General features: G+C 46.5%; 2 protein-coding genes across 5 annotated transcripts; one reads left to right on the forward strand and one right to left on the reverse strand.

The window, feature by feature from the left end:
* Positions 1-474: 474 nt before the first annotated feature.
* Positions 475-7,464, forward strand: LOC118209034. 2 transcript variants are annotated; one of them, XR_004761664.1, is made up of 2 exons: positions 475-7,051; positions 7,357-7,464. XR_004761664.1 is itself a non-coding variant. In XM_035384130.1 (2 exons), exon 2 carries the CDS (start codon positions 1,160-1,162, stop codon positions 6,857-6,859), a length of 5,700 nt encoding a protein of 1,899 aa, XP_035240021.1. In that variant the 5' UTR covers positions 475-638; positions 944-1,159; the 3' UTR covers positions 6,860-7,464. The 2 variants fall into 2 exon arrangements, 1 of the variants encoding a protein (XP_035240021.1); XM_035384130.1 differs by having other exon boundaries at positions 475-638; positions 944-7,464.
* A 2,798-nt stretch (positions 7,465-10,262) lies between these two features.
* Positions 10,263-16,434, reverse strand: diabloa (diablo, IAP-binding mitochondrial protein a). 3 transcript variants are annotated; one of them, XM_035386557.1, is made up of 6 exons: positions 16,028-16,432; positions 15,022-15,151; positions 14,325-14,450; positions 13,837-13,947; positions 12,687-12,783; positions 10,263-11,560 (listed from the first exon to the last, which is right to left on the reverse strand). In XM_035386557.1, exons 1-6 carry the CDS (start codon positions 16,150-16,152, stop codon positions 11,358-11,360), a joined length of 792 nt encoding a protein of 263 aa, XP_035242448.1. In that variant the 5' UTR covers positions 16,153-16,432; the 3' UTR covers positions 10,263-11,357. The 3 variants fall into 3 exon arrangements, with proteins under 3 accessions (XP_035242448.1, XP_035242449.1, XP_035242450.1); XM_035386558.1 differs by lacking the exon at positions 13,837-13,947 and having other exon boundaries at positions 16,028-16,434; XM_035386559.1 differs by lacking the exons at positions 15,022-15,151; positions 16,028-16,432 and adding an exon at positions 14,902-14,922.
* Between the last annotated feature and the right edge of the window lie 2,718 nt (positions 16,435-19,152).

Here is a 19,152-nt window from a genome sequence, read left to right on the forward strand (position 1 = left end):
AAATATATTTGGGCCCTTATGATGTATTTTATAAATGTGGACCTAAATAATTAATTAAAAAGTGTTTGTGTGTGTGTGTGTGTGTGTGTGTGTGTGCGTGTGAGTGCGTGCGTGTGTGTATGTGTGTACATTCATGAGTGTCTGCATGCGTGTGTGCATGCTTGTGTGTTTGTGCGTGCGTGTGTGCGTGCGTGCGTGCGTGCATGTGTGTGTGATGGGTTGGCAGAAACAGGAATGAGAGAGGAGTCTATCTGGGCAGAGATCTCAACACAGTTTGACAACACATCAGCATCTCACCAAACTGCAATAAAATGTGTACTTGGACAAAGTCCCAAAAACAGTAACAGTAACCTGCAATGCTTATAATGTAATGTAAACCTCATGGCTTCTCTTTGGCTTTTGCTCTCTCATCTTTTGGGATTTTATAGTTTCAGAGTCAGGAATTGTAAAAGCTCAAAATTACTAAACGTTTGTGCAAAAGGCTCAGAGTATGGACAGTGAAGACCGAACCTGTTGCTAGGCAACGCCCTTTTGTTTACAGCTCGCGCTTGCCGCGGTTAAATTTTGTGCAAAGTTAATCAGTTTAACGGTCATTTTCTAGCGAGTTAAGTTTCCTTTGTGTGCGTCAATAAACGGCAGTAAGTACATCTTTCTCTATCGTCAAGGATATTTAGTTTAGATTATTAGTTAATCCATTGTCTGATAGTAATTTGTATAGCAGAATGTTTAAGTTTTAGTAGCAGTATTCCTTAATATTTACCACATATTGGCGATTTATGCTAGGTACATTAGAGTGTCATTCCTCGCGACAATGCATCTACATATGGTAGAATATTCCGTTGTATTTAGTAAGCTACGTGATTAGCACCGTTTATTTCCTTTTAATGTACAGCCGATAATAAGTGTAGAAGTAGGCTAACTGTACTTCTTTTTCCTTATTTAGAACCACACATACACACATGCACACCCACCTGGTTTAAACCTAAGAGGAGAACAGAGATTGCCTGTGCCTGTGTATTTGCATTCCATTTATAATAAACCCCCAAAAGAATTTCCTGCCTCCGTGTCCTGACCAGACACCCCATATTGTTGACAAACTCCTAACCACCAAGAGCTTCCTTACAATTTATGGTCCTTCGAGCCGGATAGAGTCACCAATATGGCAGCCAGTAGTGAGGGAACCAGTCTCCCTGCTTCACCATCTATGCGTCCTGTGCGCGCAGTTCAGCGACCAAGATATTTGGAAGATTATTTAGTGCAGTATACAGACCAACGGAATGTAGAGCAGATACACAGGCACGAAGAGGAGGGAGAACAGCCTAGTCCTGCTAGGAGCACATCCTCCATGCCACCGGCGTGGAGTGCGCATGAAGCCATCGTGCAGCAAGCTATGGAGACAGCGCGGCAACAGAGTGAGACGGCCAAGAGGCAGACAAAGCTTTTGGAGTTTGTCCTGCAGCGCCATTCCCCTCGGTCCTCAGCTCAGTCATCAAGGAGGTCGTCACGGCATCAGACACCAGCTCGCCCACATCACCCAGAAAGAGTAGGTGAGCAGCATCCCCCTGCCAGTGCCCCTCACCATTCCCGAGCTGATGATCAATCAAGCGTAGCTGCAGAACTGGCTCATCAGCTAGAAGATTTAACTATCCACCACCAACAGTGGCCATTGCCTCCACCTCTCAGCCGAGACATTCATCCCCCTCAACACGTGCTTGATCCACGCCATAGCCTTCAGGCTATCAAGCAAGAGAACGAACATGACCCAGCTTCCCATCCTCAGACACAGTATCTGCCTCCACCCAGGCATCCGCCCGCGCATCATCTTGAGCATCAGTCAGCACATCAACCTCCTTATGTGCCCTACCCCTCCTACCCAGGGAACCCGGTCATGCCAACACCTTATCCCCCCATGATGTACGTGCAAGCAGCCCCCAATATAGAAGGCCCCACGTTTCCAGACTTCACAAAAGAAGATAGAGCCCAGTATGTGGAGCTTCGCCTTTCCCTCAGCACCCTCCTGCACCCCACGCAATCTGAGCATTACAAGTATGCCATCCTGCTGAAGCATGTGAAAGTACCTCAAGCCCATCGCCTTGTGCTAGCTCATGCAGAGTCTAGTACGCCCTACTCTGAAGCTCTGAAGGCACTAGATGAGCGTTACGGACGCCCATATCAGTTCGCATTGAAGGAGATAGAGGACATGGAACGCTTACCCCCCATCCGAGACGATAGGGCTTTTGACGAGTTCGCCACCAGAGTGCAGTCACTAGTCGGGATGCTGAAGTCGCTTAAAGGAGAAGGTCGTGAGGAACTCCACTGCGGCTCAAACGTGAAGCGCCTCCTCAGTAGACTCCCCAAGCACCAGCAAGAGAGGTTCCGTCGACAACAGTACAGGAAGAATCCTGATCAGTTGAAGCTGTCACTCATTGACTTCTCGGATTGGCTGAAAGCTGAAGTCAGATGCCTGGACATTGAGCCCTCCCTTCAAGCCCACAGCGAGAAGGACAAGAAAGACTCCAAGTACAAGTCCAAGGTGAAGGTCACTACGGTAATGCATGGGACAGACAGCTCCAAAAATCCACAGTCAGATGTAACCTCCAAAGCAGCTCCTCCCATCCAGACCCGAGGTAAGGCTAAGATATACTGTCCTTACTGCAACTCTGAACACTATCTCAGCCAATGCGAGAGCTTCGCTAAGCTAACCAAAGGGGAGATGGTGGACTGGATCAAAACCAAGAGAAGGTGCTGGAGATGCGGTCGTTCTCACCTAGCCTCCGTCTGTGACCTGAAGAAGCCGTGTCGACTTTGTAAGTCTAAACACCTCTCCATTCTGCACGAGGTCAACCAGAGAAGTGAGAACGAGCCCACCAACACAGCGGCCATCACATCGACAGCAGAGACTCACTACCTAGATCAGCCAAATGGATATAGCCGAGTGCTGCTGAAGATCGTCAGAGTCAACCTGTACTACCAGGACAGAGTGTTCAACACATATGCAGTGCTTGACGATGGTTCGGAGAGAACTATCCTGCTCTCATCTGCAGCACGCCGCCTGGGAATACGGGGTCAAGCAGAAGATCTGACTCTTCGTACCATCCGCCAGGATATCAAGACACTGCCAGGCTCACGTGTCTCCTTCACCATCACGTCTGTAACACAGCCCAGAAAGAGGTTCCGCATCCAAGGTGCTTTCACAGGTGACCACCTAGGCCTGTCTCAGTACACCTACCCGGTTTCCCAGCTCCAGAAGAAGTATCGTCACCTGACAGGCTTGCCGATTCCACCCATTGATGGAGCTCAACCAACCCTCCTGATCGGATCTGATCAAGCCAGTCTAATCGTTCCGATTGAGCCAGTGCACCTGGGCCCCCCTGGTGGCCCTGCAGCAGTCAAGACTAATCTCGGTTGGACACTCCAGGGTCCAGCTAAGTACCTTCAGCAACAGCTTCCGCCCGCACAGTGCTTGTTCACGGCAATTTCCTCTCCTTCTGCTGAGCTGTTTCGTCAAGTTGAACGACTGTGGCAGTTGGACACGCTGCCTTTCAAGAGTGAGAGGTTAGTGACCAGATCCAGACAGGACAAATACGCAGTGGACCTGTTAGAGACCGATACCACCCGTGTAGAGGTCGACGGAGTGCATCGTTATGCTACTCCCCTCCTGCGAGTCCAAACCATGCCTAAGCTGCAAGTTCCAAAGGAAGTTGTGATGAAAAACCTGCGGAACACAGAGAAGAGGTTAGCTCAAGACTCACAGCGTGCATCTACTTACCAGGAGGAGATCAAGAAACTAGAGGTCGCTGGGTATGCCACGAAGATTGACAACCATGAAGCTGACACATCCGAAGAATCGTGGTTCCTGCCACACCACACAGTCAGACATAATGGCAAAGACCGGATTGTGTTCAACTGCAGCTTCCAGATAGGCGGACAGAGTCTAAACAACTACCTACTCCCTGGCCCGACCTTAGGACCTTCACTCCTTGGAGTCCTCCTACGCTTCAGGGAACATCGAGTCGCGATGAGTGGAGACATCAAAGGGATGTTTCATCAGGTTCGCCTGTTGGACAAAGACAAGCCCTTGCTGAGGTTCCTTTGGAGGGACCTGAAGACCGACAAGCCACCCTCAGTATACCAGTGGGAAGTCCTGCCATTCGGAACTACGTGCAGCCCTTGTTGTGCGATCTTTGCTCTCCAGAAACATGTCACCGAGTCCAGCCAACCAGGAGAAGATGTACGTCACAGTGTGGAACAGTGCTTTTACGTCGATAACTGTCTGCAGAGTCTACCTACTGAAGACGAAGCAAAGAGCCTTGTGACAAAGCTGAGAGCCCTCCTAATCAGTGGTGGCTTTGAGATCCGCCAGTGGGCCAGTAACCAGCCAGAAGTGATCCGCCACTTGCCCAAGGAGGCTAAGTCTGACAGCAGCGAAAGGTTAGTTTCCCAGACCCATGGGGAAGCTCAAGAGATGACGCTAGGTCTCAGTTGGCACCCCCAGGAGGACACACTCCACTACAGGCACCGCCCAGTTGCTCCAAGCCAGACGACAATGCGAAATATCTACAAGATATTAGCAAGCCAGTATGACCCCCTAGGTTATATCCTGCCCTTCACCACAAGAGCCAAAGTTCTGGTCCAGAGACTGTGGGCCAATGACCGTGACTGGGACGACCCGCACTTACCCACTGATCTCCTGCAAGCCTGGAACACATGGGAAGAAGAGCTCCCTCAGCTCCTATCAGTCAGCCTCTCCCGGAGCTACTTCCCATCTGGCATTGATATAAGTGTCATCACCCTCGAGCTTCACGTATTTTGTGATGCATCAGAGTCCGCCTATGGGTCAGTCGCATACCTACGTGGTGAAGATCCTCAAGGCAATGTCCATGTGGCCTTCGTGCTAGCTCGCTCGCGAGTGGCACCAAAGAAACAGCAGTCGATGCCCCGTTTGGAACTTTGTGCTGCCCTGACTGGAGCTCAGCTCGCCCAGGTGATCCAGAGAGAGCTCACCCTTCAGTTGAGAGAGACGGTGCTGTGGTCTGACTCCACCACTGTGCTAACCTGGATACAGTCTGAGTCCTGCAGATATAAGGTGTTTGTGGGGACCCGTGTATCCGAGATCCAAGAACTGACCGACCACCGGTCATGGAGGTATGTGGACACGCAGAATAATCCCGCAGATACCATCACCAGAGGGATGACTCTGTCTGACCTCGCCAAGCCGAACCAGTTCAGTCATGGTCCAGCCTTCCTTCAGCAGCCACATGACAGCTGGCCAACCCCGCCGTCTTTCGAGGAGGTTCCAGACGAGACAGAGATGAAGAAGTCTTCGTTCTGTGGCCTCACATCGACTATCTCCGCTCCAGAGATCCCGCCTGTCGATGAATATTCCACCTTCGAAGACCTCCTTGAGGCGACTAGTAGGTCACTGCACGGAGTGGACTCCCAGCCAAGCACCCTCAGTGCTGATGACTACGCAGAAGCCGAACTCCGAATCCTACAGAGAGCGCAAAGTGATAGCTTTCCAGAAGAGATCAAGTGCCTACAGACAGGGAAAGCTGTTCCATCCGGCAGTCGGCTCATAACACTTGCCGCAGAGTACGACATCTCCAAGGGCCTCGTCCGTGTAGGCGGTAGGTTACGCCGTTCTTCCAGCCTGGAAGACGACGTTGTGCACCCAATCGTGCTAGAACCGAAACACCCTGTCACCAGGCTCATCATACGGCAGTATGATGACAAGCTGCTCCATTCCGGAGCTGAGAGAGTCTTTGCGGAACTCCGACGCAAGTTTTGGATCCTTCGGGGCCGCGAAGCCGTGCGTCGCCATCAGAGATCCTGCCCAGAGTGTCAGAAATGGAGAGCGAAGCCAATCATACCAAAGATGGCAGATTTGCCCCCCTGCCGTCTCCGCCTCATGAAGCCCCCATTCTATTCAACGGGAGTGGATTGCTTCGGACCATTCCAGATTAAGCGAGGTCGGGTTACGGAAAAGAGATGGGGAATTGTGTTTAAGTGCATGACAACGAGATGTGTCCACCTGGATGTGCTGCATAGCATGGACACTGACTCATTCCTCATGTCGCTCAGAAGGTTCGTGGCTCGACGAGGAACCCCCTTTGAGCTTCTCTCCGACCAGGGAACCAACTTCCGGGGAGGGGAGTCCGAGCTTCGAGTAAGTTTCCAGGTTATGAGTGAAGAGTTAAAGACCCAGCTGGCTAAGCGCCAGATCCGCTTCCAGTTCAACCCTCCAAATGCGCCACACTTCGGTGGGACTTGGGAGCGGGAAGTCAGGTCCATCAAGGCCGCACTATATGTGACCATGGGAGCACAGACGGTGACCGAAGAAGTTTTGCGGACGGTCCTCATTGAGGTAGAGGGAATTTTAAATTCCAAGCCGCTAGGTTATGTTTCGACGGACGTAGCCGACGTGGACCCAGTAACCCCCAACTACCTCCTCATGGGGCGGCCCGACTCCTCGCTCCCTCAAGTGGTTTATCCGGAGTCCGAGATCCTCAGTCGGAGGAGATGGCGGCACAGTCAAGTACTTGCGGACCAGTTCTGGACCCACTTCCTGCAGCATTACTTACCCTCCTTGCAGTCAAGGCAGAAATGGGTGAAAGAGACGAGAAATCTTACCATTGGCACAGTGGTGATGGTGATCGATCAGCGGTTACCTCGAGCACTGTGGCCCGTGGGAAGGGTCAAGAAGACTATCATGAGCGCAGACGGGAAGGTGAGAACTGCTGAGGTTCAAGTGGACGACAGGACCTACACAAGACCGGTGGCCAAACTCATTGAGCTACCAGCTATCCCAGAGGATACTCCGACAATGTCCCCAGCGGACACTGAGCCTTCAAGGAGCTGATTCGCACAGCGAATCAGGGGGCGGCTGTGCAAAAGGCTCAGAGTATGGACAGTGAAGACCGAACCTGTTGCTAGGCAACGCCCTTTTGTTTACAGCTCGCGCTTGCCGCGGTTAAATTTTGTGCAAAGTTAATCAGTTTAACGGTCATTTTCTAGCGAGTTAAGTTTCCTTTGTGTGCGTCAATAAACGGCAGTAAGTACATCTTTCTCTATCGTCAAGGATATTTAGTTTAGATTATTAGTTAATCCATTGTCTGATAGTAATTTGTATAGCAGAATGTTTAAGTTTTAGTAGCAGTATTCCTTAATATTTACCACATATTGGCGATTTATGCTAGGTACATTAGAGTGTCATTCCTCGCGACAATGCATCTACATATGGTAGAATATTCCGTTGTATTTAGTAAGCTACGTGATTAGCACCGTTTATTTCCTTTTAATGTACAGCCGATAATAAGTGTAGAAGTAGGCTAACTGTACTTCTTTTTCCTTATTTAGAACCACACATACACACATGCACACCCACCTGGTTTAAACCTAAGAGGAGAACAGAGATTGCCTGTGCCTGTGTATTTGCATTCCATTTATAATAAACCCCCAAAAGAATTTCCTGCCTCCGTGTCCTGACCAGACACCCCATATTGTTGACAAACTCCTAACCACCAAGAGCTTCCTTACAACGTTCATTACTCAAACAGAAAAAAAAAATGCATTCATTAAAAATGAACAAGGAGAAATATACTTGAATTCAAAAAAAAATTTCAATAGCCAGTCCTAAAAAATGTGTCTGCGGGTTAAGAGAAATTTGGGCTGTTGGGTTTACGTGAGTGGAAGAGTTTAGCACCTGGTTAAACCTCAACAGTGGGGCTAGCGGACACACAGTCTAATCATCACGAGAACTCTGTGCTGCATTTCCAGTTGCTATCAGCCGGCCCACAAAGTGTTGTGCACACGTAGGCCCCGTTGCAACATCGGCGAAACACGACATTGAACTAAAGATACGGAGCAAAGTCTTTCTCCAGCTGTGCAGAAACCGCTCAGCCGGAGACGGACTTGTTTTCCAGCTTCGTGTTGTTTGGGCACGCTCTAGACTTTGCATTGGTCAATGACAAGGTCAATGGTTAATGTAAGAAAGGGAAAAAAAACATCAAAGTGGCGTCACAACTTTAGCGAAGGACAAACAAACCACAGTTACCACACACTGGTCAGTAATCCAGACTTTTCCAGTTGGATTGCTTTTGGGTTTTTTTTTTTTACTGGTGGTTAGCATGGGCATAGTTCCCAAGTATGACATGCAGTTTCTCCAGCAATAAATAGGAAAATATGTTTTTTTACAAAACAGACATGCACAGAAAAACATGACTGCTTGTCCACACACAAAGGGGGGATCAAAGAGCAAATTATCAAGCAAATTACCATTTTCATTGTTTTATGCATCTCAGTACATTACCACTAAAAAAAAAAAACTAAACTAAAAAACTTTTTCCAATGTTGAATCTTAAACACTGCATACACAGCAAAATGTTCAGTGTTAAATCAACTCATAGAGAGTACACATATGGTCCCAAATGGACTCGTACATAATATGACCAAACGTATACGGACACCCTTTAGCCTGTGGCTGTTTTTCATGGTTTGGGCTAGGCCCATTAGTTCCACAGAAGGCTAATCTTAATGCAATGATATTCTAGATGATTCTGTGCTTCCAACTTTACAACAGTTTGGGGAAGGCCCCCTTCCTGTTTCAGCATGACAATACCCCGGGGGGAAACACAATGAGGTCCATATAGAAATGGGTTTGTCAAGATTGGTGAGGAAGAACTTGACTGGCCTGCACAGAGCCCTGACCTCAACCGCATCCAACACCTTTGGTATCAACTGGAAAGCCAGCTGCGAGCCAGGCCTAATTGCCCAATCAGTGCCTGACTTCACTAATGGTCTTCTGGCTGAATGTAAGCAAGTCCCTGCAGCAGTGCTCCAACATCTAGTATGAAGCCTTCCCAGAAGAGTGGCAGTTGTTACAGCAGCTAACTCCACGTCAATGCCCATAATTCCGGATGAGATGTTGGATGTCAGGTGTCCACATACTTTTGGCCATGAAGTGTATGTACTGTTAGAGCATTCTACTGTACATCTTGTAACACTTATCCAATTCTGTAAACTTCTTTCTGTATCCTTATTTGTTGTATTAATGACCAAAGCCACAAACCTACCAATTGCAAACTGCAGCAGAACTATGAGTCTAACTATGAAGTAAATAGTACAGCACAGTTTTACAGCTAAGATTTAGCAGATGTTTTTTTTATTTTTTTGTATTAAATATATTCTCAAAGCATAGCAGTTGTTATATTACTGTATGGGCTGTAGTCCAGGGTTGGGGTCAATTCAGGAAACTGAAAACTGAAATTCAATTCATAAATAAGTTTAAAAAAATGTTCCATGAGTATGTTTCAATTAACTCAATTTCAATTCTGTTTTGAATTGAAACAAGAACTAACCTCAGCTGCAGTCCGATGCTAAGAGAGACAAACCAAAGGAGTTTGTGAAGAGTGATCAACAGCGCAAACTTCCTACATCCTTCCTTCTTCAGATTTCTGTTGTGAACAATAACTTTAATAACCCTTTACCTCCACTTTTCCTCCAATATTCTCCACTTCAGTATGCTCAATCACAAATCAGGCTCATTCGGTTTGCTGAAAAAATCAACTACGCGTGTTCAGTGAGGCACAGATACAGCATGCAGGCTAACAGCACGTAGCCAGCCGCCGCTTCTCTTCACCATGCAGGTGCAGCCCAGCCGCCGCGGCGCCAGAGGACAGCGGGCGCTAGCGTCTCGGCTACGGGCCGACCGCGGGCATCCCGCCCCGCCAGGAGAGCTGCTACCGCGGGCTGAACAGCTAGGACTGCAGCCTCTCTCCTGGAGCAAACTGGAGCTCAGTCACCACCGTGCCACAGAGACCAGCTAGCGCTAGCGTCTCGGCTACAGGCAGACCACAGGCATTCCGTTCCCGCCAGGAGAGTCGCTATTATGGGATGAACAGCTACAGCTACGAGTTATTCATAAATTAAAGTTAAATAGTTTTAAAAAAGCACTATACAGAGGCTGCAACTACTTTGACGTCTAACCTAATTGGTGCATTTACACCCTTTCGGGACACCATGAAGGAGGTGGGGGGGGGTGGGGAGCATTAACTGAGTGGGCAAGTAACACTCCAAATGGCATTACAAAACAACATGATGATGCAAGATGGACTGTAGCCTCTCTCCTGGAGCAGACCGGAGCTCAGTCAGCACTGGCACAAACAGCACTTCAGCTCGGTCACTGTACCAGGAAACGGAGCCTTTGGCTGTACCTGCCAGCCAAGGGCTCCACAAACATTCTGAGTAAATACAGAGCTAGAATGCATGCTTAGGAAAATATAATTTATTTGATATTCAGTCAATTGTACATTTAAATACTCGATTCACATGTAACAGGGAGGAAGGCAGCTTCTAAACACATTCTACAAACAGAAATATAATTAAAGACCACAATTCTCTAACAGGGTTTTTTTATATTCATGCACACACATGATAGTAAATCCTGTTGTCACAGTCTTGTGTTCAGAAAATTGAGATCATAAGTATTTGGGCTTTTACATTTGGCAGACTCTTATCCAGGGACTTGATGTACATTCTTTACATACAATCAATTCGTTTACACGGGTGGATATTTACTAAAGTAATTCAGGTTAAGTACCTTGCTCAAGGGTACAACAACAGTGTCCAACCTGGGAAATGCACCTAAACCTCAGTTACAAGTCCAGTTCCCTAACCATTATGCTACACACAGTTGCCCCCAATTAACAATGTTAACAATAGAATTAACAACAGGTGTGTTTTAACTGAACATACCGAGAAAACAATCATGCTTCATCACATTCTCTGTGATGTGCAGCACACAATTTTGGAAACAATTAGACACAGAAACATATTTACAGTTGTATCAACTTTAAAGTCCATGCCATTCCAAAATTGATTAGAGGAATTTTTCATAACCAGGTTATTCATACTGATTCAACTCCAAACAGTACTCCCCTGTGTGTGGTCAGATATTGAAGGAGACTACAGATGAATTCCTGAAATAATATGAAGAATACTCTATCTTTCACTGTGAAGTTCATAATTGACACTCAAATCCATGAGGCACTGTCAACAGCCTAGAAAGAGGATGTGACTGACGAGTGTCTTAGGCACACAAACACTAGAAAACGCTCCTCGTTTCCATACAGTCAACATATGGGCCCAGAGGAACTCAACAGCATATTCAACCCCTCTGTAACAAATAGATCTGATAGCTCTACTAGAACCTGAGATAGCCTCTCCATTTTACTCATTGTTTTCTCCAAGACTAACAGAACTAGGGTCGGTGAGCTGGTGTTCTTATAGACAGGAGAGGACTGGATCAGTGGGGTGATGCTCTTCTCGTCGGTAGGGTACAGAACAGGGCAGGTGAGACGTTAGTCTTCTCGAAGGTAGGCCTCTGGGATGTCCTCAGTCATCCTCTCCATGGCGTTGGCGAACGCCGCCGTCCTCTTGATCTCCTCCACCTTGGTCTCGGCCAGCTTCCTCTCCGCATCCAGGGAGAGCTTGCGCACCTGCTCCACCTGCGACTGCGCCACCTGCAGGTTGGACCGCGTGGTGGTGGAGGCGTGCTCGACACCTGGGCAAAACGAGAGCGGGAGAAGCTTTCATTTCCCCTTCCCTCAGCAAAAATGCGCAATGTTGCACAACTTTTTCTTGTGCCAGAGAAGCCCATCTGCACCCAAAGCAAACGCACCCCTCCACTCCACTCGCCAGTGAACCTGTGACTGTTTTTACACTTGAAAGCAATCTGCAGGATTGCTTTCAAGTACTGCAGGACACACATGCTGTTCAAAAGACGGACACATCTCTCCCTGATGACCAAACGGCAACCCGTAGCTGCTTGGTGAATACCCATACAGGTGTCAACCACAGTAACCTTGGCTGTGAGAAGCACACCGTCCTTCAGCAGAACGAAGCCAAACACATCCCACCACCGCAGATTGCCGCTAATCGTCAACTAGCGACACAGTGCCGGTTCAAACCACCCACGTTTAGGCCGGGCCCAGACACAACGCAGGTGAAGTTTTTTTTTAAACAGGACTGGGTACTATTGTGTACCAGGAGCTTCAGATTTCTCACAAGGGTCACCCTCCACCAGCCACAGAGTCAACACCTCATCCGCGGGAACAAATGTGGTACTGACAGCCAGTCAAAGAAGGGTAACGCCTTCCTCACGGCAACGGGGGGGGAACTCCAAACCGCTCGCCCGCTAAGGCGGTGAGAACATGATACCCTAAACAAGGGGGCTGGAGCCCCGTTTCCCCCATTCGGGACAAGGGGCTCCCGTGTCTTAAATGGAACGGTGGCCTTCTCACTTTCCAAAGTGGCGAGGGCCGTGTCTGTGGTCGCTCTGACAGATCCGTGCGTGAGAGGAGACACTAAAAGCCACGACTGAAGACCTGTGTCAGGGAAACTGTGGCGTGATGAGAAAGTGCTTCCGAGCTGAGTCAGCAGTATTTATTTTCTGCATTAGCATGCAGTTTCTGATGTATTCATTTCTTTAATTCTTTTCTCTTCAGTGAGCACAGAACAGATGGCAACGTGTCCAGGACAACGGCCTCAAATTAAATGTATCATTATTGAAGCCCATGTTACGGACAGGACCAAACATATTACAGACGCAGTATCCCTCAGGACCTGTTTAACTGCGGCACGCTTAACTAGAAACAGGAAGTGTATAAAAGAATAAACCGCATACACACCAGCACTGTAGGCTGCCTCGGCCGCCAGCTCACAGAGGTGGATGGCGTTCATCCAGTTTCCCTCGAATCGTTTGCACTCGTCTAGCCTGTCGCCCACCTAGCGAGAAGAGGGGAAGAGGGAAAGAACGAGAGTTTAGTCTTCTGACGTGACCTGCAAAAACACGCAACTGAGGTTGTCTTCTGATTGCTGAACATTCATAAGCTTAAAAACTCTTAAGGATCTGTCAACTGCGTGACTGGAAAGCAGAGATCTGCTGCATCCTGCATGCTACTGCATGTGTATCTTTGGGCCTGTAGGAAAGCTTCAGCTTCATCAGGCAGCAGCCCTGTCAATCAAACACAGATGCACCTCTTCCTGGAGCAGTATGCTGTGTGTATGCACGCAGTGGCGTGTTGCACTTGGTGCACACCTTTTCTCATTCAATGCAAAATTCTACCATGTATCTCTTTTCCCATATTCTCTAATAATTGTGTGTTTGAATTTTATTTTGCAAAACATATGTAGGGATCTGAATGAGAAATACTATGTTAAAATATATAAAGATATATTGAAGAGGGAAAAAAAAACTGCTAATTGAAACTGAATCGTTTTCCCTCTAAAGAAATCTACCCTTTACAACAGGACTTACAGTCTGTGGAAGCAATAATACGAGTTATTCATAAATGAAAGTTAAAGAAGCACTATTCAGGGCCTGCAGCTACTTTGACGGGTCACCTAATCGGTGCCTTCACACCATTTAGTGACACCATGAAGGGGGCGGGGGAAGGAGAACTGTTTATGTAGGGAAGGAACACTCCAAATTACATTTCAAAACATAACAGATGATGAAGAAAGACACATTATCATGTAATGAAATGAAATAACTCCAATGCACTGATTTGAGAGTTGAGTTAACCCGATTGCAGGTCTGTTCATTTTCCAAGTAGCACTGCAGATTACTGAAATCTGCTCTGGAAGACCAAAATGCATTTTTCCCCCCCAACTGGACAGAAATCCATACAAACTCTTACACTCCCATACACGTATTACACCCAACAGACACACACAAGGACAGAAAAACATCTCAGTAGGACGACAGGTTACTGTTCCATTTTCCCACAATGCAACGTGCACACTCCCTCCCTCAGCACGGCATACACAGACGCCTACCTCCACGCGCTGGCCAATGATCACTTGCCAAATAGAGTCCTCCTCCGCGGGAGTGATCTTTCCCATTGAGTTCATGTATCGCTTCTGCAGAGCGATAAGCGTGTGCAGAGCCTAAAGTCCCAAGAAAAAAGGTTCACCCCCCCCGCCCAACCCACCCCAAAATAAACAGTCAACAAAAAAGCCTGCTATGTGGCATTACCCTCAGTGCCTTATTGTGAAACTTCAAGGCTTATCACAAATTGGCTGAACACATCCAGAGCATGATAAGACCAGAAATGAACCCTCTCCCCAAAAAACAAATTCTGGCTAATGAGTTCAAATCCACCATAGAGTCACCAAAAAGAAAACCTGGCAAATATTATTATGACTTATTATTGAGTAATAACAGAAACTAGCGAGGATATATCTGTACTGATCACATATGAACACAACATAACAACATACTGCCTGAACACAGGGCTTCGAAGGACGCATCACTGCTGCCTTACCTTTGAGTACTGTGTAAGCGAGTCCACAAGAGCGAGGGTGGTCTGGGAGAGGTAGGTGTTGGCGCTGTCGGCCACCAGAGAAGATGCCCTACGGATCAGGGATTCGTGGGAAAGGCTTTCCACTTGCTGAAGGGCAAAGAGGACTGCAATTGTTATTTCAGTCTAAAACCCACTTGTGACCTCATTTCTACTATAACTGGTCTCATAATAAGCGGATTGATAAAGGTCTGCACAGGTGTGCTGAAAATGAACCTATTCACTGCATACATCCGTTCGTTGCACAAAACTCAACATCATTTACTCAAACGACAACATTCACAATGTCACCCAAACTAAAAAAACAAAAAAGGCATTTCCTGTTCAAACTGGAATATCTTGTGCAACATCTGCTTGTTCCTGCCACGTGTCAAAGAGCTAATCTAGATCAATAAGCATGCAACTGGAAGATAAACAGGTATGCTTTCCCACAACTTCCAAAAGACACAGTGACAATGGCAAAGGTGACAAATTAGTTGAAACTGTTATGCTGTACAGAAAGCAAAAACACTTAAAATAACTTGTTTTGAGATGTTCTAACATTCATAAAATTCAAATTCGGTGCTTTCGGTTGAGAGCGGTTGGCAGTGTAGTGTTTAACTGAACCTGCAGACCTGCAGATGTACTGAGGGAAAAAGAGGACAAGCATGGCGATTTGTACCTGTGAAAAAGGGACGGAACACAGGCCGCCACCTACACTGAATGATATCCAGTTTTTCCGAACCATCACGGGGAGCTGTGCCACGCCCTGGCGCGTGGACCGGCTACCACCCGCCACCCTGGCAGCGTTCCTGGTTTCAAGACACATCGAAAATACGCTCGTTGTAACGTTACAGTGATCACGCGAGCGTTCAGCATGCACCCCGAGGGATGCATCTGCATACACCGATGCTCAGTGATATCGTTTTGATACAGAGACACACAGAAATGAAAATACACACTGGGTCAATGTTAAGGTTCAGATCACAGATGAGTTCAGACCAATGATTCGCAACGAGACTGGATGCAACTTGCAAAATTCCAAGACGTCTGATTGTAAACGTTCTAAACTGCACTTGGCGATTTGACAAGGTGGGTCTTTTGAGATCCCGGGCAACTGCAATTTTCTCTATAACATTCTAAAACCGTTTCGTTTCGTTGCGAATCATTGATCTGAACTGGCCTTTACACGCTACTCGGTATCTATACAGAATCAAGCATACTCGAAACAAGCTAACGACAACTGTTTTGTCTCGAGGACAGGCGTAACGTTAGCTTTGCTCGATTCTGTTTAGATACCGTGTAACATGCACCTATTATCGATAATCATTTCTGAGTTTTTCGAGGACAGGGTTAACGTTAGTGAGCTAGCTGCTAAATAATGCAGATTCGTATAAAATATATTAACGCTGTCTAACTGTACGATTTGTTGTTGGCAATGTAATGTCAAATAAAACAGAGCATATTCACGTATCGATAATAAAAAGCAGAGTGTGTACGTTAGCCTACCCAGTTGTTAAAATGTCAGGACGCAGCCAGCCAGCAAATTCCACTTACAAAGACAGTGTCCAAATTCGCACGCTATTTATCAATAAAACGTTGCATTTTCATATGCAAAATATAACTAACGAGATCATTCGTATTAGATTAGTTAATCATCTACTACTGTTAAATCCAAATGTATTTACCTGAGAAAACCAACACATGCTACGCTCCTGAGTGCCGCCATGTTGGTGCCGGGTTGCAGGAAGTTTGTCCGACTTTGTGAACGTCCCCCAGCCAAACACACCCCGCAGTGGCGAATAGCTTGCATATCTTCAAATCAACTTTCTAAATTAGTGTGAAAAGTTGAGATATTTGTATTTTTCACCTACACATAAAAATCTTAAACGCCTATTTCCTTGGAGTAGCATGCATTTAATGTTTCCTGTCACGAGGTTAAATAAATTACATTAAAAGTACATTAAAAAATATATAAATGACGACCAGACGACTCTCTGTATCTCTTGAGCTATTTTCCGTGAACATGGAGGTGAGGACAGGGTATTTATTCGACTCAACTGACCACAGTATTGATCCATTAACAGCTTTTGGCATTGACATTCTTTTCGGGTTGGTTCACCTCTTATGTTCAATCATACACAAATGGAACACACAGAGTTGGAGGGACGTCACTGTAACAACCGGATTTACGTAGGCTACAGGTTCTTGGCAAAATAACAGCGCACGCAAGTACAGGGTGAATGTACTGATAACGGAGTTCTGTGTTATCGATTCTTTGTTGGGATAGGAAGTAGTGCTATGGTGACCTACTGCAGTGAGTTCACCAAGAGACAAACCAGGCGGATCGCACTTTTGAACCATCGCGCTCATTTATTAACGCCAAAAGAAAACAGCTCAGGTTCAAGTACGGGAAAAACAGAACTTGGCGCGTCCGACGCCCGCGCGCGTTCACCGCACGCTTCTTTTATACCCAAATTGCGACCTATAAGGCAAATATGTGACAGAACAAAATCGCACATAATCCCTCTCGTTATTTCCCAGTCCAGTCCTGGGCTAAGTATCTCAACACTCAACACTAGAAAATCATTTATGACTAGCTGCCAGCCATCATTACAGTTAGCCACCCCACCCCATCCACTCCTTAAAAAACTGGCAACGACCCCGTTGCAAGTCCGTGACACTGCAATCCCCATCCTCACAAAGTCTCAGCCAGGCTGGCAGGCAGCAGGTCCGTCAGCTTTGAGCTGATGGGGTGCACTGGCAGCTCATGGCTGCTCTGGGGCGGTGACTGCAGGTCAGGAAGCAGGGCCCCCCAAATACGGCGCCAAGCGGTCCACATGCACAACCACCTCCCATCGACAAAGCTGCAGGCGGATACTATACACCACGTCAGACAGCTTCTGGAGGATGGTGCAGGGTCCTTCCCAGTCGCTGTCAAGATTTAGCGACCGGCCCTTCCAACGGCGAGGGTTGTACACCCTGACCACGCCCCCTGGCTGGAACACCCTACCAGTGCAGTGCAGTGCAAATCATAGTTGCGCTTCTGGCGCACACCTGCACTGCTCAGGTGCACTCTGGCCAGCTGGAGAAGACGGTCCAGGCCGTCCTGTAGCTTGTGGACATACTCAGGGGCTGGCACGACGGACAGGTCAGCATCATGGGACCTGCCGAACTCCAGGTCAGCTGGTGTCGGCAGCTTCCGCCCGAACAGCAATGCCACTGACGCGCAGTCGTGCTTATGGTCGTGCTGGCGAGGACTGAGCCAACTGGATGGCTAGTCTGAGGCTGAGCCCCTCGACCACCCCATCGCTTTGGGTGGCGCGCGTTTTCATAGTGCCAAAGAGGCGGCAGACCATGGCAAAGTTAAAGGCACACTGAACCGGGAGAACGTTCCAGCCGCATAAGATGGCGACGATAAATTGTGTTCCCAATAACGTTTTAGTGAATTTCTTGCTGGGCATAACTGAAATGTAGTGGAAGACAGATGGAGTAACTTCAACTGAAATATTGTAGCCTTGCAGCATTGTTCAGGAATGCATCACCACTATTGCGCTGGTTCTATAGTTGCATGAAATGCTTACTCGTGGACTAAAGTTTTGTGAGAAACGGCTTCCCTCTTGTTCAAAATGCAAGCATTCTAATATAGCAGGTCTCTTCCCTATGAAAATAAGGCCTAGATCTTTATGAAGTGACGTCATTTTCTAAGACATTAACTGCCAACTGTTACACTGGAAGTGTGTGACTTTGAAAACATGATGTGGTGAAAACATTTGCAAGACATTTGTTGTATCTATTATTTATCTGCATATTTATCGATTGTACCTCACATGACTTGACTGTACAAACTGTATGAGGTTCAAAATCCACTGCTCCACAAAGTAACTGTGTATTGATTTTTCTTCTTCTCTTCTTCTTCTTCTTCTTCTTCTTCTTCTTCTTCTTCTTATTATTATTATTATTATTACAATCTTTTTATAATAATAATAATAATAATAATAATTATTATTATTATTATTATTATTGCTGCTACTGCATTTGTCTAACAGTATGTTTAGTGTCATTATTACTAACTCAGTTAAACCACAGGGTGGCACTCACTATCCTAGGAAAGGCAACTCTCAAAATTGTAATTCAGGCCTTAAGAGTTGGAGACTGCATGTAAAACTGCAATTTTAGCCTTTCACTTGGATTAAAGTCTTGTCAGATGGCCTCTGATTTAACAGGTAGTTTACACTAATAATATTGAATGTGTAGGGCTAATTAGATCAAGTTCCTCTTCAAAGTCAAGTGTTCATTCTATAATATGCTTGAAGAAAAAACACAATTGCAATGAGACACGTGCGCGCGTGTGTGTAGTGTATGTCTAAATATAAAACAATGTCTGATTTTTTAAGGGTAGATTTATAAATATTTTCTCATTTGTTCATCTTCTACTGCATTTTTGCAAGATTGTTACTGTTTATTTGAGTCTTATTTTTTATGTAAGGCAGAGTAGTAGTAAAGGCACATTGCCTAAACTGTTCCAGTGAGTAGCTTTCTGAACAGCTTCAGCATATGCTGATGATTGTATTATATGAGTAACCAATACAGTATCATATTTTCATAATTTTATTGAGTGAAAGGGTACACAGAGTAAAACAAATATATACAAGATATTCAAATTCTGGCAATCCCTTCAAGTGATTATATTACAATGCCCAGCTTTCAGATGTTACAGTTTGTTGTTAAAATGAGGCATAGCTGTAAGGACGCACACTTATACATCAACACTGAACTGAATCAAAGTATTTTCCATTACTGTCATCAGCAG

Source organism: Anguilla anguilla, chromosome 12 (genome assembly GCF_013347855.1).
Source record: "Anguilla anguilla isolate fAngAng1 chromosome 12, fAngAng1.pri, whole genome shotgun sequence".
NCBI classification, from domain to species: domain Eukaryota; kingdom Metazoa; phylum Chordata; class Actinopteri; order Anguilliformes; family Anguillidae; genus Anguilla; species Anguilla anguilla.